The 22,500-nt window shown below is 42.9% G+C and overlaps 1 protein-coding gene across 1 annotated transcript in view; it reads left to right on the forward strand.

The window, feature by feature from the left end:
- Window positions 1-22,500, forward strand: part of ptprt (protein tyrosine phosphatase receptor type T) — a gene marked incomplete at its 3' end in the record, with an annotated part of 244,184 nt that overhangs the window by 206,810 nt on the left and 14,874 nt on the right. Inside the window, exon 29 of the mRNA XM_080727378.1 lies at window positions 16,944-17,098. Within this exon, the coding sequence (XP_080583504.1) occupies window positions 16,944-17,098 (155 nt within the window). The remainder of the gene's footprint in view (window positions 1-16,943; window positions 17,099-22,500) is intronic.

Below are 22,500 nucleotides of genomic sequence, written 5' to 3' on the forward strand. Positions count from 1 at the left end.
CGGGAGATAAGCGACGATCAGGTCGCAGCGTGATTTTAGGGCAAAATGTGTAGGAGCAGTGTCCAAGAATGTGTTTGAAAAAATCGGCCTGATGGTGGCGCTATATGGGACAGATCCATGTTGATGAGATGAGTGTAGACATACTGTGTACCGATTTGTGGGATTTTAGGGCAAAATCTGTAAGAGCAGTGTCCAAAAATGTGTTTAGCAAGAATCGGCCTCATGGTGGCGCTAGAAGAGGGCCATGTGAGAATTGATGGGTGGAGGTTGTGGTTTGGCAGGAGTGTGTGTGTGCAAAATTTGGCATTCGGGGCAACGGTTGCGGAGATATGAGCAGGGCAAAAGTGTGACGTGTGACAGAGAGACGGACTGACGGACTGACGGACTGACGGACGGACGGACTGACTATAGTTTTGATAGTAACTGCGACCTGGCGGTCGCAACAACATTGATCCTTTGATCCATGGGATACTTTATCGAAACATTAACACTTCTGCTGCTAAACACGTCCAGAAACGTGATAAGAATTATCGGGAAGCAACTTCAAAGGCCCCGTTATCACCTCCAGGGACGCGCTACCAGGCTAAAACTACATATCCCATGATGCAACTCGGCCGCCAGCATCAGTAAGTGTCTAATCTCCATAAGGCTCCTATTCATTGCTGGTGCAAAGAAACGGCTATATCTCGGAATCTACTTCCAAAAAACACAGAGAATGCCGAGACCGTTTTTTTTTGTTTTTTTTTTTCACGGCGACACTGGGCTATGAGGATCGGCCGCGGTTAGGATTTTTAATTTCCGTGTGAAAATAAACCACTCAGCCGCCATTACAGACCGTGAATTTCCACAACATGGACTCGATTGTGGCTTCCGGGGCTCTTCAAAATAAAGTTCAAGTGAATGGCGGCACCCTATAGCCAAATAATTATCAAAATAATAGCATCCCATGAAGTGTTAAGACAGTTTTCTGAAAAACTGAGGTTGCTATGGCATTGGTGCTCAAACTTTTTCATGTCAAGGATATGTATTCGTCCCTGATGATGTTTGTTAGCTTATTGTTTTTTTTTTCTTTTTTACTTCCGAAATGGCTGTTTTATTACTTTAATCTGATGTTTTGATATCGGTTTTGTTTTTGTCTTTTTTTTTATTTTTATCTCAAGTCCTCAGTCAGCAGCTCCGACTGCAAGCGGTGGGATTTTACACTAAATCGCTTATTTGTATCGCTAGACAATTCTTTTTTTTCTTGTTTGCGTACATCCTTCAAAATGGCAGATGCGAATCCCCAGAGTTAAGCCAATAATGTGCTCCGATCAGAGCTAACATGCGCTGGAAATTCACCTTTTTGTTTTACCAATTACCTCTATGACAGGGGTCTTCAACAGGGGGTCCGCGACCCCTAGGGGGTCCGCAGAGTTACTACAGGGGGTCCTTCAATCTTTGTGTGGTAGAAACTTTTTTTCTTCTTTTTTATATTAACCACTTGAACCCCAACGTTCATATTCTGAGAACTTTAGCCAAAAATAGCAGATCTTCGGCAAATAGGTTTGGTGTAGAGGGGAAAAAGAGCAGACTAAGCACAGAGTGAAAGGTCAAGTTTCATAAGTATTGACGGTTCAAGTGGTTAAATATCTGAAAACACAAATTGACATGAATCCAAAATACACTGATGATCGTGCTGTACAATTATGAAACTATATGGAATCTGGGGGTCCCTGCATCATCTCTCTCTCAGCTAAGGGGTCCTTGGCCTGAAACCGTTGAAGACCCCTGAAAATTGATTGAAATAATATAAGAATTCTCCTATGAAGACTCTTGAGCCTTGTGAGTTGTGGGCGGAGCCGATTGGAGTGTCAGTTTTCTAAATGAGTTAGTTTAAACTCTTTCTTTGTGTGATCCCCCGCCCCCCCCCCCCCCCCCTCTCTCTCTCTCTCTCTCTCTCTCTCTCTCTCTTTCCTCATTGAAAGCAGCTTATGTAGACAAGCAGAGACCTTTGTCTGTCTGTCTTTCTGTCTCTGTCCATACGCCTGCAGTTAAACCATCAACCCACACTACTGTATGTGCGTGCGTGTGTGCACTCGTGCATGCGTGGTAACAGCTTTAATTATGAATAATAATAAGAACAAATTCACACAGATTAACTTACAGCTCAGTTACACACACACAGAGAGAGAGAGAGAGAGAGGGAGGGAGAGAGAGAGAGAGAGAGAGAGAGAGAGAGAGAGGAATGTCACATAGAGAGAGGGGGTTACTACCAGTGTGTCAGTCAAGGTGCATTAGATTGTGTGTGTGTGTGTGTGTGTGTGTGTGTGTGTGTGTGTGTGTGTGTGTGTGTGTGTGTGTGTGTGTGTGTGTGTGTGTGTGTGTCTCGCGTGCGTGCGTGCGCGAGTGTGCAGAGCAGATTAAAAGCTAGCGGAGCTAAATGACAATTAGCCGCTTAGCGACTGACTCAGACTTAACGCTACGCTAGCATGAGAGGTCTTAAAGCTACAGTGCGCGTCACTGTCAAAATACTGTGGAGGAGAGTACAGGAGGAGAGGAGAGGAGAGGAGAGGAGAGGAGAGGAGAGGAGAGGAGAGGATGCCTTTGCTTATTTCACACAATAATCCGGGCATCATTGGAAATCCAGACAGTAAATAATATCCCATATTAAAATTGCCTGGAGGACCTAGAGGGTGGGTAGACCTACTTGTGAGGTTGCACTCAGGGGCGTCACACCAAGTTCTGGGCCCTGGGTACAAGGATTCACTGCGGGCCCCCCATGAATGTTAGCTATTGTAAAATATCAGATCGACAAGCTCACAGCGCGGCACCGAGTGCCGCGCTGCGAGCTTGTAGATCTGCTATTTTTGAAAAATGGTGAAAATGTGTGCAAGAAACCTATGTTTCCATGTCAGTGGTGCTCAAACTTTGTCATGTCAAGGAACCCCCAAACTGATATGAATTTGGCCACGGACCACCATCTCAAAATATTTAGTTCCAGGGACCCCCCCCCCCCCCCCCCCCCCCGGAAGCAAATTTTGAGTTACAAATGTTCGCTTAAAAAAATACATATTCAAAGATTTGCACACATTTTCACGACTTTTCAAAAAAAGTAGCAGCTCTGCGAGCTTGTATATCTGCTATTTTTCAATAGCTAAAGTTACTAGGGCCCCTCCACCTTGGGCCCTGGTAACTCAGTCCCACTTTCCTACCCCTTGTGACGCACCTGCCTGGGTACAAGGATTCACTGCGGGCCCCCCATCAATGTGTTCAGCTTACAGTGGCGACGTGTGCTATTACTTTTTACAGCAATCGGCCAAATGGTGGCGCTGTAGGAAGCCTTCGAAAATGCGAACTTTGAACAGGTAGAGCTCATGCTGTGTTTGAGTTACAGCCATGAAACCTGTATACACGTATGCGTCTCCTCATGCCGAACAACTTTTACGCTCTGACTTTTGACCTCTGACCTTTAGGTCTCCCACAATTTGGAATTATATGAAAAACAGTAAAGATCTATCTCCTCCTGGGATTTTCGCGTTACGCGCATGAAACTTTTTTCACATGAAATTTGAACCTATATCTACGGCTATGTGGTGAGAAGTTGGTACGTTAAATAATGTTTTTTTTTAATAATTCAATGTATATTGCGGTTTTATGCAAATTATTCTTCGGCCTCTAAATCATACATGCAAAGTTACACGTTCATGGCATTTGGCAAAGATGTAGAGAGTTAGTCAAAATATCACTGAAACCAATCTTATTCCAATCGGCCAAAGGGGGGCGCTATACGAAGCGTTTGAAAATTCAAACTTCAAACGGGCATAAGTCATGACTCGTTTCGTTTGAAGTCATGCAACTTGCTTACACGCGTGCTTTGACTCGAGCGGAAGACATCTGTGTCTTTGTTAAGTAAGCTCCGCCCTTAGATTTTCCGCCATTTTGAGCAGTTTGTAAAATGCTTAAACCTGCTTTTATTCTGGAATTTTCGCGTCACATGCACAAAACTTTTTTTACATGAACTTTGGACCGATATCTAAAGATCTGTCAGATCGGATAAAAAAGAAATTTAAACATGCTTTTTTAATAATTCAATGAATATTGCAGTTTTATGCAAATTATTCTTCTGCCTCTAAATCATACATGCAAAGTAACATGTTCATGGTATTTGGCAAAGATGTAGAGTGTTAGTCCAAATATCACTAAAACCAATCTTACTCCAATTGGCCAAAGGGGGGCGCTATATAATATATAAAAATCTGTAGGGGCAGTGTCCAAAAATGTGTTTGAAAAAGTCGGCCTGATGGTGGCGCTATATGGGACAGATCAATGTTGATGGCATGAGTGTAGACATACTGTGTACCGATTTGCATGATTTTAGGGCAAAATCTGTAGAAGCAATGTCCAAAAATGTGTTTGAAAAAATGGGCCTGATGGTGGCGCTATATGGGACAGATTCATGTTGACGGCTCTCTTGGCGCCGCCGAGGCGGGTGCGTGGGTACCGGCCCCAGCTCTCCGGGTCGCTCCTAGCCCGATTTACGGCATTTTATGTGCGCTGCAGTGGCGGGGGTCCTCCACTAGGGGTGCGACCACTTTTGCATCCATTCTGGAGCACCAGGAGTCGGTGGTCCCTGGGAATTCCCTGTGAACAGCCCCGTTGGGGTGGTCATTGGTCATTTTATCACTTTTTGGCGGCGGCGACAGGGGGTCCCTGGGGTCCCTGGAGCTCCGGGGGTCCCGGGAGGGGTGGAGGTTGTGGATTGGCAGGCAAGGAGTGTGTGTGCAAGGAGTGTAGTTGAAAAAACTATAGTTGGAGTGTGACTCCAACTATAGTTTCAACAATTCTTAACTTCTTACCGGGTGCACGGTCGGGAAACGTAACTTTACAAAGAAGATTCTCAAAGAGAACACCAGCACTCACGGAACAGTCCTTTTAAGGCGCTTTTTTTTATTTCATAATTTTGGCATAGTAAGCTCCAGAGCAGCAACAAACGGACGCGTTTCGGCGTTAAGCCTTCATCAGTGTTGCATGCTGGGGGCAAGGGAAGAGTCACATTTATAGTGTCCGTCGAAGAGACAACTTCCTCTGTCCATAACATAGCTAACAACTCCCAACCAACTGTTACAATCAAGTGCAAAGAATAATATCATTCATGGTTGAATCCTTCAAAATCAATTATACACATGAGTCAAAAAGTACATCTAAATACAGAGAGTCCGTTCCAATCTAGGGGTCTATACATTCTTAAATTCACTAATTCATTCATTCATTAATTCATTAATGACAAATAGGTTGGGATCTCGACAGAGAGAGGCAATAAGGATCCATACATTACAAACTGAGTCAGGCAGAATAACAAATACTTAGATAAAGAAACATTTATAAATGCGCTAGTCTTGCACAAGTCTATCCCTAATCCGGTTTTAAACTGTAGTAAAGAGTAAACTAGTAGTAGATCTAAATTTTCTACATTTCATTCCACAAGCTATGAATATTACAACGACGGTTTCAGAGTATACAGAATTAAAGTGTAAGGAAAGCTCAACAGGTTCATTCTATGATGTGAAGACAGGAGAAGACACATGCCTCGACTAGTAAACATAACGTTAGGCTTTTTGAGTGTTTAACTGTTCAAAAGCATGTCTTAAAAAATACCATCTTCTTAACTCAGTGAATGCCACCCTTTATTCAAAATCTACAAAACTGGTGCCAGCCATTTTGCTTAATTTTGCCTTTTTATGGGGGCCAAAAAGGCCCAAAATCATATTTTGTACTTAAATTACATATATAAATCTATGCTTCTATCGAAAGCCACACTACCCCTCTTACAAAGGAAAACATGTATATTTATATATATATATCCTATCATTAGATTTGGGCTTCAATAGAACATGTGTAAGATGTCTTGATCATCATCATATGTGTGTGCTGTGATGGGCCCTGTGTGCAATCTGGAGTGCAATACCATTTGAAAACCACCAGAGGGTGGTCTCCTACTATCTGATCAACTAACAGAAGAAGGAAGAAGACGTCCATCTTTTTTTTGGTTTGGGCCTGTTGTTTACATTTTGGCCAGGCCTTTTAGCTAGCATGCTACACACTTCGGAACCCTGGCGATCGCGATCAAGGATAGGTAGAGAAGAATGGATGACACCGCTGGAATCCTGAGAATTTTCTGCGTTTTTTGAGTACTTATAGTTCGTCAGGGATGCACGGGAAAGTGTATAAACGAACGTTTTAGATAACATTTAAACGGCCGGAACCAATCTTCGGCTATACCGATTTTCCGCCGGACTGTGTTACACTGGTGCTACAGTCAAATCGGCCGTATCGCTCAGGTCACGGAGGCATATGGCCAACTTCTAGAGCGATTTTTTTGAAATTACAATTATGAAAAAATGATAAAACTTTTGATTAATTAAAAAGACGTAAAAGACGTTTATGGCACCGAGGTCCAAAGACGTATAAGACGTTTATGGCGTTCAGTGAGTTAATACTCTATTTATGTCCACCCCCCTCTCAAAAGGTTGTCGTTAAAGACAAAGGGCCAAAAATAGCCCAACCAAGATTACTGTTTAAAAACCTTGTCACAATATCTATAGAAAACACAATTCAAGTTACAACTGCATATGGGGCAAAAATTAAATAAAATAAGAAAAAAAAAAGAGATATAAAGCATCATTGAAAAAATTAATAAGTCTCTTTAATAGGCTATAAAGAAGTCTAATCTTCGGATCTTCATTCTTCCTTTCTTTTCCAACTTGAGTTAGGCATAAATGCCTGGATACTTGAGCGTTCATGTAGTCATTTCATAACTCATTTAAACTTATACTTGTATCGTTCATCACCAGACAAACCAGGAGGAGTACTTCTTCTTAGTGGACGACCTCAGTTCCTTTCAGCAGTCACGGTAGTTCATGTATTCATATAGGTCCTTTCGAACCAAACTTGTCAGGATCTGTTTTTGCTGTAGGCGGAGATCTGGGATCCGGTCCTTCCAATCTCGTCGTTTTACACAGTGTTGAAGTTGACGGCGTTTTAGCGTCGACGATCGATTGAGAAGCGTATTTTAGAGACAAACATCTCTCTGGATCAGGAGTAGTCAGTGTGGTGCAGAACCACGTCTGTGGCTTTGTTGATCTCCTGGCTCATCTTGGTGAAACTGCAGCAGCATACCATACCACGGGAGGTGCGTCGCTCGGTTAACAACATGTTTAAAGTAGAAGTGCGCGCACGACTCCAACTATAGTTTCAACAATTCTTAACTTCTTACCGGGTGCACGGTCGGGAAACGTAACTTTACAAAGAAGATTCTCAAAGAGAACACCAGCACTCACGGAACAGTCCTTTTAAGGCACTTTTTTTTATTTCATAAGGTCGGCATAGTAAGCTGCAGAGCAGCAACAAACGGACGCGTTTTGGCGTTAAGCCTTCATCAGCATTGCATGCTGGGGGCAAGGGAAGAGTCACATTTATAGTGTCCGTCGAAGAGACAACTTCCTCTGTCCATAACATAGCTAACAACTCCCAACCAACTGTTACAATCAAGTGCAAAGAATAATATCATTCATGGTTGAATCCTTCAAAATCAATTATACACATGAGTCAAAAAGTACATCTAAATACAGAGAGTCCGTTCCAATCTAGGGGTCTATACATTCTTAAATTCACTAATTCATTCATTCATTAATTCATTAATGACAAATAGGTTGGGATCTCGACAGAGAGAGGCAATAAGGATCCATACATTACAAACTGAGTCGGGCAGAATAACAAATACTTAGATAAAGAAACATTTATAAATGCGCTAGTCTTGCACAAGTCTATCCCTTATCCGGTTTTAAACTGTAGTAAAGAGTAAACTAGTACTAGATCTAAATTTTCTACATTTCATTCCACAAGCTATGAATATTACAACGACGGTTTCAGAGTATACAGAATTAAAGTGTAAGGAAAGCTCAACAGGTTCATTCGATGATGTGAAGACAGGAGAAGACACATGCCTCGACTAGTAAACATAACGTTAGGCTTTTTGAGTGTTTAACTGTTCAAAAGCATGTCTTAAAAAATACCATCTTCTTAATACTCTATTTATGTCCACCCCCCTCTCAAAAGGTTGTCATTAAAGCTATGTTAAAGACAAAGGGCCAAAAATAGCCCAACCAAGATTACTGTTTAAAAACCTTGTCACAATATCTATAGAAAACACAATTCAAGTTACAACTGCATATGGGGCAAAAATTAAATAAAATAAGAAATAAAAAAGAAAAAAAGATATAAAGCATCATTGAAAAAAATGAATAAGTCTCTTTAATAGGCTATAAAGAAGTCTAATCTTCGGATCTTCATTCTTCCTTTCTTTTCCAACTTGAGTTAGGCATAAATGCCTGTATACTTGAGCGTTCATGTAGTCATTTCATAACTCATTTAAACTTATACTTGTATTGTTCATCACCAGACAAACCAGGAGGAGTACTTCTTCTTAGTGGACGACCTCAGTTCCTTTCAGCAGTCACGGTAGTTCATGTATTCATATAGGTCCTTTCGAACCAAACTTGTCAGGATCTGTTTTTGCTGTAGGCGGAGATCTGGGATCCGGTCCTTCCAATCTCGTCGTTTTACACAGTGTTGAAGTTGACGGCGTTTTAGCGTCAACGACGGCTCTGTGTCCTATCGATTGAGAAGCGTATTTTAGAGACAAACCTCTCTCTGGATCAGGAGTAGTCAGTGTGGTGCAGAACCACGCCGCATCTGTGGCTTTGTTGATCTCCTGGCTCATCTTGGTGAAACTGCAGCAGCATACCATACCACAGGAGGTGTGTCGCTCGGTTAACAACATGTTTAAAGTAGAAGTGCGCACACGACTCCAACTATAGTTTCAACAATTCTTAACTTCTTACCGGGTGCACGGTCGGGAAACGTAACTTTACAAAGAAGATTCTCAAAGAGAACACCAGCACTCACGGAACAGTCCTTTTAAGGCACTTTTTTATTTCATAAGGTCGGCATAGTAAGCTGCAGAGCAGCAACAAACGGACGCGTTCCGGCGTTAAGCCTTCATCAGCGTTGCATGCTGGGGGCAAGGGAAGAGTCACATTTATAGTGTCCGTCGAAGAGACAACTTCCTCTGTCCATAACATAGCTAACAACTCCCAACCAACTGTTACAATCAAGTGCAAAGAATAATATCATTCATTATTCATTATTTATTGATTTCTTATTTTATTTAATTTTTGCCCCATATGCAGTTGTAACTTGAATTGTGTTTTCTATAGATATTGTGACAAGGTTTTTAAACAGTAATCTTGGTTGGGCTATTTTTGGCCCTTTGTCTTTAACTTAGCTTTAATGACAACCTTTTGAGAGGGGGGTGGACATAAATAGAGTATTAAGAAGATGGTATTTTTTAAGACATGCTTTTGAACAGTTAAACACTCAAAAAGCCTAACGTTATGTTTACTAGTCGAGGCATGTGTCTTCTCCTGTCTTCACATCATAGAATGAACCTGTTGAGCTTTCCTTACACTTTAATTCTGTATACTCTGAAACCGTCGCTGTAATATTCATAGCTTGTGGAATGAAATGTAGAACATTTAGATCTAGTACTAGTTTACTCTTTACTACAGTTTAAAACCAGATAAGGGATAGACTTGTGCAAGACTAACGTATTTATAAATGTTTCTTTATCTAAGTATTTGTTATTCTGCCCGACTCAGTTTGTAATGTATGGATCCTTATTGCCTCTCTCTGTCGAGATCCCAACCTATTTGTCATTAATGAATTAATGAATGAATGAATTAGTGAATTTAAGAATGTATAGACCCCTAGATTGGAACGGACTCTCTGTATTTAGATGTACTTTTTGACTCATGTGTATAATTGATTTTGAAGGATTCAACCATGAATGATATTATTCTTTGCACTTGATTGTAACAGTTGGTTGGGAGTTGTTAGCTATGTTATGGACAGAGGAAGTTGTCTCTTCGACGGACACTATAAATGTGACTCTTCCCTTGCCCCCAGCATGCAACGCTGATGAAGGCTTAACGCCGAAACACGTCCGTTTGTTGCTGCTCTGCAGCTTACTATGCCGACCTTATGAAATAAAAAAAAAGTGCCTTAAAAGGACTGTTCCATGTGTGCAAAGTTTGGCATGGATTGGGGCAACGGTGGCGGAGATATGAGTTGGGGAAAAGTGTGACGTGACGGACAGACTGACAGACTGACGGACAGACTGACGGACAGACTGACTGACAGACAGCCTGTCGAGGTTTTGGTAGTAACTGCGCCTGACGGTCGCAATAAAGCATACAATAAAATAAAAAGTCCATATATGGTAATTCCCAGAAACAAAATCTCTTTTATGCCCATATATGGAGATTTCTGATGTGATCAATCCCAGGCCGAAAATGTTAACATTAAGTCCATATATGTATATGGATATATATTAACTCATTGGCCGCCTCCCCCGATAGTCACGAGAAAATTCCAATGTCGCTCCCCGCCAGGCCCGATAGTCCCGAGAATTTGCTTTTATATAATGTAATGTTTAATTACATTATTCTGCAGCCCGTGAAAAAGTTTGAGCTTTCAGTCATATAACGAACCAAAGATATCACTCATCACAGTAAGTGTGTTTGAAAACAAGAGTGTAATAACGTATAAATCTCAATAGAAATGAATAAAACTCCCAATAAACCACAGTGAATGCATTTAGCGTGGCAGAGCGCAGCCCGCAGAGTGCAATCAGCGGCACACTGGCCACACGCATGTAAAGGGATGTGGGGCAGGGATGTGCAGAGAATATTTAGAGAGGCAGGGGCTGACATTTCTAAAGGGGCCTTTTGGTGGACAATTCTATTGAATGCAGCCCTCAGGGGCAGGGGCTCAAGCCCCCTTTGATGTCTATGTGTACATGCCTGGTGAAGGGGCTGGCAGAAGCGACAACGGAGCAGCTGGATCTGAGACCATTTTGCACAAATCAAACAAAATCCAGTAAAATGTTCACTTGGAAAGCCATGACCTGCCTCATTGGCCAACAACACACAGCTTCATCATAACCCCCAAAGTCTCGACAACAAAATATTATGTCCCAGGCAGCCAGACAACAACGAAGATCAGAAGATCAGATCAGCAGGAGCGTCACAAGGGAAAAGTGGGACGAGTCTGAGTTACTAGGGCCCAAGGTGGAAGGGGCTTCATTATTTTATACTTTTGCTATTGAAAAATAGCAGATCTACAAGCTTGCAGCGCGACACTCGGTGCCATGCTGTGAGCTTGTATATATCTATTTTTTAAATCCCCCTATGTAGAAAATTCATGGGGGGCCCGCAGTGAATCCTTGTACCCAGGGCCCAGCACCGACACCCAGTTGGAACAGATCCTCAGCCCACTACAAAGTGTACACACACAACGTATAGAAAGCCTGGTGAGGCGAGGCCGAGGTTACAAACAACACAATCACCTACTGGACAAGATGCAGTCGGCCGGTCCAGTCACCACCAACCGATCTTCAAGCCCTGCTACGGGAGTGGAGAGGAGAAAATATCCCCCCCCCCCGGCGGAGTCCTCAATCAGGCGACCATTGTCTGAAGAAAAGCAACGTGTTGCGTCCATATAACTTCCATCGGTATGTAACAAAACTGGTGAAAATAGCAGATCTGCAAGCACACAACGCCTCGCATCCAAGCGCGACCATGGAGCCTGATGGAGGAGTTGTTCTAGGTGTATTATATTCCAGTTATCAGGAAAGGGTCGCGTCCAAACTCCCAGCGGTGGAACAAAAAAAAAGGAGTGAAAATAGCAGATCTACAACGCGTCGCGACAGTGGAATCCAACAGGGAAGAAACGAAAACACGGCGATCGTCATTGTCAGTAAGTTACTGTTGTTTCCATCCTCCTAACCTAAACTAACTGTAACAGTTAGTTTACCTAGGCTAGAAGACTCTTCCTGCTCACTTGGCTGATATGCTCCTGCGTGCGTCCCTATGGCGTGCACGCGCAATCGCGCATGTGCGCGTGTTTGAGGCGTGCCGCGCAACAAGTCCTTGCAGCCTGAAGCCGTGAAGGAAGGAAACGAGCTCGCGCCTGAGGCAATATCACCACTGGGCGTATGTGATCGCTGCAGTCTGTTCCGCTCTAAAGCCCGCCTACTGTATCCGGTTATGTAACACTCACATGCATGCAAGACACGTTTCCGCATCCGGTATAGACCCAGGCCGGATCACCAACAAGCAGAGTAACTTGATTGCTATCAGTTCTCTACCAAGCCACCGAGGCAAGCCAGTAGTTTGCGCACTATGAGAGCGATTCAATTCAAAGGAACGTTATTGGCATGAGAAAACATAGGCTACGTTTACATCGCCAAAGCAAGTGCCACAAATAAATAAAAACAGTTGAATATGGGGAACATATTTACAGTTATACACATAGGCCTTGCCTTATATAAAGTTATACGTTATAAGTGTGTGTGTGTGTGTGTGTGTGTGTGTGTGTGTGTGTGTGTGTGTGTGTGTGTGTGTGTGTGTGTGTGTGTGTGTGTGTGTGTGTGTGAAAATGTGATCTGTGCAAAATAAAACACTTGAATGCTGAATAAAAGGTAAAAAGCTTATTTATATTTGTGTGAAGTCAGTATGACGCCCTAAGGGCAAGAGGTGACCTATTACAGCCCTATTACACTATTCCAGTTATTGCCCTATTACACAATTACACTTATTACACTAGTAAACTTATCTGATAAGTGCCTGACGCCATAAATACAAATATCAACTGAATTATCCACTTGAAAAGCGATCGATCACAAAAAGGTCAATATCTCCAGTTTTATCAATTAGAGCTGGATTTTGGTCAAAAATGGCTATTTTGAGATGGCTGCAACTATAGAAAAAAAAGCTTTTTATTTTATTTTTTTATTTTTTGGTGAGACTAGAGGTTGTCTTATTTCTTTTCAGGTACTGTAAGACATTGTCGAAAAAACACAGAATTTAGGAAAAATGTCAATATAAAAAAAATATATAAATTTTTTTATTAAACAAAATGGCAGTGGAGCCATACAGTCAATGTTAAAATGGCGGCCAATGTGTTAATAAAGGATAAAATAAATAAAATGTCCATATACAGTATGGGCATTCCCAGATGATGCCCTGTTAGGGTACCCCCTTATGCCCATATATGGAGATCCCCAGGCATCAAACCCAGGCCCTAACTCACCAAGGCCCTGCTTGGCTTTACTAATTAACATATGTTTTATACAAATTTATGGAGATTCCTATATATTATCAATATTAAGGACATTATTAAAGTGATAGTTCACCTATTTTATAAACGCAGCTGTGTGGAGTACTCACCAGTAATGGACTTGTTCTAAGGGCATGAATTGGTCAGCTGAATCCCCTGGACAGAACTGTGGTCATTTTTGTGCTGAATTAAAAGTAGTTCCATTGAGTTGCTAGAACCTATTTTTTGTAATAAACTAATCCACAAAACCGCCGTCATTATTATTGTTGACCTATTTCTACTTCTACGAGTAATGCTCGTTCAACTTTGACCCCTCAGTAACATGGTACTATTTCTTCTCGAGTAGATCACTGCGCCGCGCTATAACTCTATGGCGCCGCATCACTCACGGCGTATGCTCTGTGCTTCTGTGAGCTGCTGCAACACACGCTGTTTATTTGTTGTGTGGTCGCTGCTGATCGCTCCTACTAGCTAGCCGAATAGCAACTTAGCTAACCTTTATCTGCCATTGCTAACACAAGGGAGATATATCAACGCATTTCTGGGTAACAGAAAAAAACTTCTTCACCGTTTCCCCAAGGATAAAGACAGCCAGCGAGTTTTCCCCTCTGGTCCCGTATCTAACACTACGCTATGTCACTGGTGAGCACTTGCGCTCTGAGTCGCGGCAGCACAGGCTGCTCAGCCTCTTGTCTGTAGTAAAAATAAAATATACACTTTCACTACTCACCCAAAAAAAGGCGGTTCTAAGATGTCGAAAGCCTACTGTCCTTAGTGGCAACACTCGTAGCCCCCCATCTCACGTCTAAAATACACATTTGGTCCAGAAAAGAAAATATTTCACTGGACGTTTTAGCTACTCCACACCGCCCTCTACAGATCTTGTCAATAGGAAAGTCCATTGACCAGATTTTGCTTTCGGGTGAAATATCTTTTCTTTTATGGCAACAAGTGCATTTTATACGTGACATTTAGACAGATTGCCCCCACTTCTGAAAGTAGGCTTTTTACTCTATGGAGATGTCTTTGTTTTGGTGAGAAGCGAAACTGTACTTTGCATTTTTACTACAGAGGAGAGGGTGCGCAGGCTTTCCTAAAGCGCAAGGGCTCATCGGTGACATAGCGCTACGCTATGGACCAGAGCTACCGATTTCCGAGGGTAAAACAACACTGGACTAATAAAATATATCGTCTGTACCATTGGTTGTCAAAGTGGGATCCGGGGACGCCCAGGGCAGGGTCTTAGAGGGAATATAAGGGGGTCCCCAGCTAATAGTTAGGACCGAAGGCGAGATTTCAGCTTTCAGGAGCGACCAGGCAGCTTTCAGTTCAGACTGTTTTGGGGGCGTGTGCTGCGGCTGCCGCGGGATGCGCCCGTTGAGTTGAATGCGGCGCAGTGATCTACTCTAGAGAAGAAATAGTACCATGTTACAGAGGGGTCAAAGTTGAACGAGCATTACTCGTAGAAGTAGAAATAGGTCAACAATAATAATGACGGCGGTTTTGTGGATTAGTTTATTACAAAAAATAGGTTCTAGCAAATCAATGGAACTACTTTTAATTCAGCACAAAAATGACCACAGTTCTGTCCAGGGGATTCAGCTGACCAATTCATGCCCTTGGAACAAGTCCATTACTGGTGAGTACTCCACACAGCTGCGTTTATAAAATAGGCGAACTATCACTTTAAGGATATTTTGTCATCAATATTAAGGACATATCTGGTAATGCCCATATATGGGCATGTTTTGACATAACATTGTTGACTATCATGCAGGGGTCTCCATATATGAGTAACTGGTCCCATATACATCACTGGCCAGATTGCCAAGAATTGGCGCGACCTCGCCCTTTAGGGCAAGGTCGCATGTTACCCTGAGGTGTCTTACTAGTTACTATCAGTGGATGGTATTATTTTACCGCAGGAACCAGTAAATAACTGATTGTCAGGCTGCGTTCACATAGTTAAGGGATGTACCTTATCAAAACCTTATCAGAACCTTACCTTCTTTTCTTTTTTCTTAACTAAAAAAAGGGAAAGGATGTTTTGGTTCCGGTTACGCCATGACGGCATCAGGCGACATACCCAGAAAAACTTGTGAAGGGTCTAACTTGGGGTTTGTCATGATGCTGAATCCATTGCAAGCATTTGTTTTGCACAAAAAAACATTCCTTGGGCTACAAATGGCCCCAGAAAACGCCCACAAAACTGAAAAGTGATGTCTCATCACTTTTCATCACTAAACCATTGTTTTCTGGGGCCATTTTTAGCCGCGTAAAATCTGACAGATGTGTACGAATACCTTTAAGGCCGTTAGTAGGGCTGCTCTCAATGAACCAGGGAAACATTTGAGGTTGGACACCGTCACCGAATGCAGCACAAACGTCAGCAATGGAGCGCCCTTTGATTGATTAAAAAGGGAACATTCGGGGCGCCCGCTGGCCTACCGGCCCAGGCGCATATACCACATAGGCTCAATGTAGCCTGACAGCGTGTCGCCGGTTCAATCCCTTTGTTGCGTGTCACTCCCCATCTCTCTCCCCGTTTCCTGTCAGTCTACTGTCCTATCAATAAAGGCATAAAAGCCCCAAAACAAATCTTAAAAAAAAAGAAAAAGAAAATATAATAAGAAAGGGTAACATGCCCTGCATTTACGATGATCAAATATTCTCACACCCAAGTAGTCAGACACATGACGCCCTGTCAAGGACCGTACTGCGTCACAAGAGGGGACGCTTTGGGTACGCCTACTTCTTCAAGTTGGGGACGCTTTGGGTAAGCCCAGTGGTCTAAGAAGAAGGAGGAAAAAAAGTAATTCCCAAAGTGGGATTCGAAACCGCCAAGGTTTACCAGCCACGCGACGTTACCTATCACGGGTTAGGGTTAGGCATTGTTTTACTGAGGTTAAGGTTAGGGTTTGGGTTAGGGTTAGGCATACTTTTACTGAGGTTAAGGTTAGGGTTTGGGTTAGGGTTAGGCATAGTTTAGGTGGTCGGACACGTTACCTCCACGTTGCGTTAGAATCCTCCGCGTTGCGTTAGAATCATGTCCCACTGACGGTAGATACATGTTCGAGTAGACATGTGTCGGCACATGCGCACTAAGACTCTTCCTCCGCGTCTCTCGGAATGACGCTGAAAGCGTTCCAACGCGTCTGCACGGGTGACGCCGAAAGCAATGGCCGAGTCCGAAGTGCGTCAGGAAAGTGAGAACGGGCTGCGATGATGGGACGTCCGATAGCCGCAGTGGAGCCCTGGCGTAACCGGCTCTTTAGCTATGCCATCTATCCATCCATCCATCTTCAACCGCTTATCCGGAATCGGGTCGCAGGGGTAACAGTTCCAAATGGGATTTCCAGAGTTCCCTTTCCTGAGCAACTTCCTCCACTCCTTCCGGGAGTACACCGAGGCGTTCCCAGGCCAGTGTGAAGATATAGTCCTTCCATCTGGTCTTTGGTCTGCCACGGGGTCTCCTCCCAGTGGGACGTGCACCGAGGACCTTCCTAGGAAGGCGCTCGGGAGGAATCCGTACTAAATGCCCAAACCACCTAAGCTGACTCCTTTCCAAGTGAAGGAGCAGTGGTTCTACTCCAAGTCTGCCGTCCCCCTATATTATTCTGCTTAACTCTCTCTCTCTCTCTCTGTGTGTGTGTGTGTGTGTGTGTGTGTGTGTGTGTGTGTGTGTGTGTGTGTGTGTGTGTGTGTGTGTGTGTGTGTGTGTGCGTCAGAAGGGCCACCATGAGATCAGAGAGATGCGTCAGTTCCACTTCACGTCGTGGCCAGACCACGGCGTGCCCTGCTTCGCCACCGGCCTGCTGGGATTCATACGGCAGGTCAAGTTCCTCAACCCCCCCGACGCCGGACCCATCGCTGTGCACTGCAGGTGAGCACACACACACACACACACACACACACACACACACACACACACACACACACACACACACTAGGGCATTCACCAAATATTCAAATATTCGAATATTTTCGAATATCAAAGTCACTATTCGACGTTGTTCACCAAAGTCGAATATTCGCTTTTCTTTTTTTGTCAATACCCCTGGTGGATGAATTTGTTAATGCTCTATACCAGGGGTTCTCAAATTTTTTTTAGGCTGTGAGATCCAAAATAAATATATTTGAACTGGGGACCCCCACCCTGACAAGCACTTGGAATTGTAAGTATTACATTTAATGTGACTCGGTTCCACAGATAAATTGCGAGGCATTGTCAGCATGTAGATCTGACATTTTTACTATGTTCGCCTCTTGCTTACTTAAAGCTATACTGTGTAAGTTGCTCAACTGGTGGTCTGTAGCAGTATAGCAAACCGCGGTCGCGTTTGCTTTTTTCGTCCGTTTTTCGCTCGCGGACCGGGCCGTCAGACCACCGCGTCCGCCTCGCCTCGCCGAGACGCTTTCAATGAGGTCTCCCGTGTCCTTCTACGAGCAGCGGTTGGGGAGTTACATGCTAGACTCCTCCAGTGTAAACACTGCAGTGTACTTCCTGAAGGCGTGTTTCCTAAACCCACCAGAGAGCCCGGCAGTGTATGTTCTGCGCTGTGATTGGCCGGCAGTGTATAACCCTCGCTGTGATTGGCCGGTAGTGTGATGACGCAATTTTTCCGCGAAAACCGGTCCCGGGCAGGGATCATAGAAAACATATAAAGAGAAGGCTTTAGAAGCTGAAAATAACGGAGTGGGGGTTCTAAAACTTTAGCGATTTAACAGCTAGGACCATTTTAAGATTTGTTTTATAAAAAAAGTTACATGGTATAACTTTAATATTTGACAGTTTGGCCAGCCCTGTAGAATATTCGACTATTCGAATACTTTGAGGTCAAATAATTCGAATACTAAAAATCACTATTCATGAATGCCCTACACACACAGGGGCGTCACAAGGGGGGGGGACAAGTGGGACTGAGTTACTAGGGCCCAAGATGGAGGGGCCTTAATTATTTTATACTTTAGCTATTTTATACTGGAACTTATACTGGAGCCCTGGAACTAAATATTTTGAGATGGGGGTCCGTGGCCAAATACATATCATTTTGGGGGTCCTTCATATCAAAAGGTTTGAGCACCACTGACTTAGAAACAGGATTTAGAAGACACTTATAGAGTCGGGTCAAGACTTGCTCAAATTTTCAATTTTTTTCAAAAATAGCAGATCTACAAGCTTGCAGCGTGGGTGATTCGATTTATTTCTTGATCGCATCTTGTCTTGATCGTTTAGACATGACGTCATGGGTCGCTATACCCGACAACAGGCTCGACACGCCCAAAGCTCATGAGAGGGGTAAAACAAATGGGTCTCTTTCTTTGGTCCCTGGTCGTGGAACGACCTACACACCAGGATCAAATTGGCCTCGCTAGTTCCCTTGAGAAGCTTCAAACCAACATTGCGGTGGTTTGGATGTGTACTAGCCTCTTTCTAGATTACATTTGTTTGTACAGGTTGTAGATTGTGTGTATTTCTACTTTATGTAGAATTTTATTTCTGCCTCTTGGCCAGCTGAAAAAGTGACTTTGTCTTAATGTGTACTGGTAAATTAAAGGTTAAATTAAAAACAAAGAAAAGATCTATAGCATCGCGTCGCGATGTGAGCTTGTTGATTGGCTATTTTCAAACAACCTAGGTATAAAATAGGGCTAAAGTGGTTAATGTATGTTTTATAATATCATAATTTATACCTGCAAAGTAACTAGTAAATAAAGTTTTCAAATAATGATAGTGGCATAAAAGCACAATATTTGGATCCGAGATGTAGTGGAGTAGAAGTAAAAGTATTGGGAAATGGAAATACTCCAGTAAAGTACAAGTACCTCAAAACTGTACTAAAGTACAGTAGTTGAGTAAATCTACTTAGCTACTTTACACCACTACACATGAGCAGTCTCTCAAGAGTTCTTCTCGGACCAGCTGTTCCGTTTGGCTTTGGAAAACGTCCTCCAAATGTACTCTAGATGTCTTTTAGAGTTCAGGAGTTTGTTCCATTTGTGTGGAGCATAAAAGGTGAAAGCAGACTTTCCTTGTTCACTGTTCATTCGTGGACTGATAAGCAGGGGTGAAAGTAGTTTGAAATTCTTGCCGGAACTGTCCCAAAATTGGCCGCGCAGCTTCGCCGCGCGGGCAAGAAAAATTGGGGAGGCTCTAACTAATCTAATTAATCGATTTTTAATCGAAATCAGATTTTTTGTTTTGTTTGGAAGATTTAAAAAATAAGAACATCGTCAAATCGACTTTCACTTTTAATTAGGGTAATTTTGAAATGAAAACAACCTTTTTGAAACAATTTCTTCTTTGTACCCAAACATTTAAATCAAAATCGAAAATCGACTTTTCTGAGAAATAAATCGGGATTTTATTTTTAGGCCAAAATCGAACAGCCCCGGCTCTAACCTCCCAAAACACAAAAAATGCACAGAAAACTGCATTTTGGCACAGTTATACACACAATAAAAATCACACCCGTGTGAACTGAGCGGTGGTTTACCCACCAACCTCCCCCTTCCCCCCTGTGTGTGTGTGTGTGTGTGTGTGTGTGTGTGTGTGTGTGTGTGTGTGTGTGTGTGTGTGTGTGTGTGTGTGTGCCTGGCCTGGCCTGAAAACAGCGCCCCTCCCTTAACATGTGTGGTCATAAAAGGTACTGTAGGCTACATACAGACCCACCCACATACACGGATACATACACGGATACACGGATACACACACGGCCACTCTATGGAGACGGTGTGACCACCGCTCAAAAAACACTACAGGTCCTACACATGAATTAGGCTACTGCATTACACTCGCTGTAACATGAAACATGATTGTAATCCTAAAGGAAATATCTATATTAAGCCTCTTCATATTGTTCATTGTTCCATACAGAAGGGTAAGCAGTAGGCTATAGAGCTAGCAGAATCACCTAAGATAAGATAAGATAAGATAAGATAAGATAAGATAAGATAAGATAAGATAAGATAAGATGTTTATGGTCACTGTACAACAACATTTAGTTTAGTAGCTATATCCACATAAACACATATGCTAGTAGCAGCATCAACAAAGAAAGAAATACTGAAAGAGCAACATTATTCTATCCTAGTCAAGTCACCATCACCTGCTCTCTTATTTGTTCTCTCCCCAGGCCCCCGCACACATGTAAAGCATGTTTGAGTACTTAGAAAAGCTCTATATAAATTCCAGATAATAATACAATATTATTATTATTTATATTATTATAACCAGTTGTCTAAAGTAATTAGGTATTTACTCAAGTACTGTATTTAAGAACAGGTTTTAAGTATTTGTAGTCTACTTTATCGGAGTATTTCCAATACTTTTAATTCTACTCCATTCACTCCAGGTCACATTCCCAACGAGTCTGTGGCCTTAAGCTAGATGCAGAATAGAATCATTTTGGTCTATTCTGCATCTAGCTTAAGGCCACCTCGCATGCAGGCACAGACGCACGCTCCTTGTCAAACAGACAAACACTGAAAGAAACACAAACAGCATGGATTACACTGACCGACACAAACCCACGGGAATAATTTAGAAGCGCTTTATCAGAAAATATAACTAGTAACAAATTGTGTACTGTATGTTAATCTGACTTGTATTGTTTTCTTCCTGGACGTGCGTTTGTGGCAGGTTTTTTAACATGGGATTTTGACAGCTGGCTTCTCCTCCTCTTAACGGAACGTCGTTCCGGCCCCAAATGTTTTTCCTCCATAAAACATGATCATCAGCATGCATTATGATTATACTTGAAGGAAGATTTCATTCAAAAACACATTAACGGGTGTTTGAAAATGCGCACTCAGCACACTGGCGTGCCGACTGCCGTCTTGTCCTTCGTTTATTTGGTGCCCCCGTTGTGCTCAGTGCACGCACTGACCGACCCGATCAATGCTGTGTTTTGATTGGTTGTTTTTCATGGCAGTGTCTCGAGCGCTTCTCAGCGTCAACAATGGCGTAGGAAATGATAACAAAATGCAGCATTTACGGCTTGATTGGTCCTTCGGCCTTTATTTTGTACGGACATCAACGTGTAAACTAACGGCAGGCCAATGTTATGAATTAAATCACCTTTCAATATCAACGCGACGTTAGCAACTGCTGCTTTTCATTTTCATTCAGAGTTAAGAGTGAAAAGGCGCACGAGCAGCCCCTTAACTGTTCGTTCGTAAATAAGCCACACTGATAGTGCACTCTACAACATCACCGCCCACTGCACTCAATAAACTGAGCACACACCCGGTGCGTATTTCCAAACGCACCCTATGTTTATCTGGTTTTCAGGTGGCATTAAAAGCAATGTTTTCGATCAGGCCTTTTGACTCTTTCAGGAAGAAACCAAAAATACACAGGGAAGACATGTTTGCATATTATAAGCACACCTGGGGGTCTGTTAGAGTAACGTTAACTCCATAGACACGTACAAAACAGAAAAAAGCGACTCACTCTAGAGAAGCCCTTAGGCAGGTTGGTAAATGGTCACTGATAACTGCAGCTGGGAGTCCAAGAGCCTGTGTGTGTGTGTGTGTGTGTGTGTGTGTGTGTGTGTGTTTGTGTGTGTGTGTGTGTGTGTGTGTGTGTGTGTGTGTGTGTGTGTGTGTGTGTGTGTGTGTGTGTGTGTGTGTGTGTGTGTGTGTGTGTGTGTGTGTGTGTGTGTGTGTGTCTTGGCACCTATCCTCCTCGAAGGACACACACACGAGCCTGCGCGCGTGCACGCACACACACACACACACACACACACACACACACACACACACACACACACACACACATTAATCACACAGGCTGACAGCTAACCTGTAGAGATTTCTCTGTATCTGTTCCTCTCTTCCGCTGTTGTTTGTTGTATCTCTCCTTCACGCTTGGTAGGTATCTCTCTCTCTCTCTCTCTCTCTCTCTCTCTCTCTCTCTCTCTCTCTCTCTCTGTGTCTCTGTCTGTCTGTCTGTCTGTCTGTCTGTCTGTCTGTCTGTCTGTCTGTCTGTCTGACACTCTGCGAGCTTGTAGTTCTGCTACTGTTGAAAAATCCAGTCTTGGAATATATTGAACCGATTCTATGAATGTCTTCTAAACCAGCGGTTTTCAAAGTGGGTGACGGGGCACCCTGGGGTGCCGTGACGGCAGTCCAGAGGTGCCGTGAGATAATTTGATAATATTTGGAATTTATTTGGACACTTGAACAAATATTTAGTGTCATTTTAAACTTGAAGTACAAAGTTATTTTCAGTCAGTTCTAACCAAAATGGCTCAACTTTTTCCTCGCAACATAATCACTAAA

The sequence above is a fragment of the Nannobrachium achirus genome (assembly GCF_963921795.1).
Source record: "Nannobrachium achirus genome assembly, chromosome: 6".
Taxonomy (NCBI): domain Eukaryota; kingdom Metazoa; phylum Chordata; class Actinopteri; order Myctophiformes; family Myctophidae; genus Nannobrachium; species Nannobrachium achirus.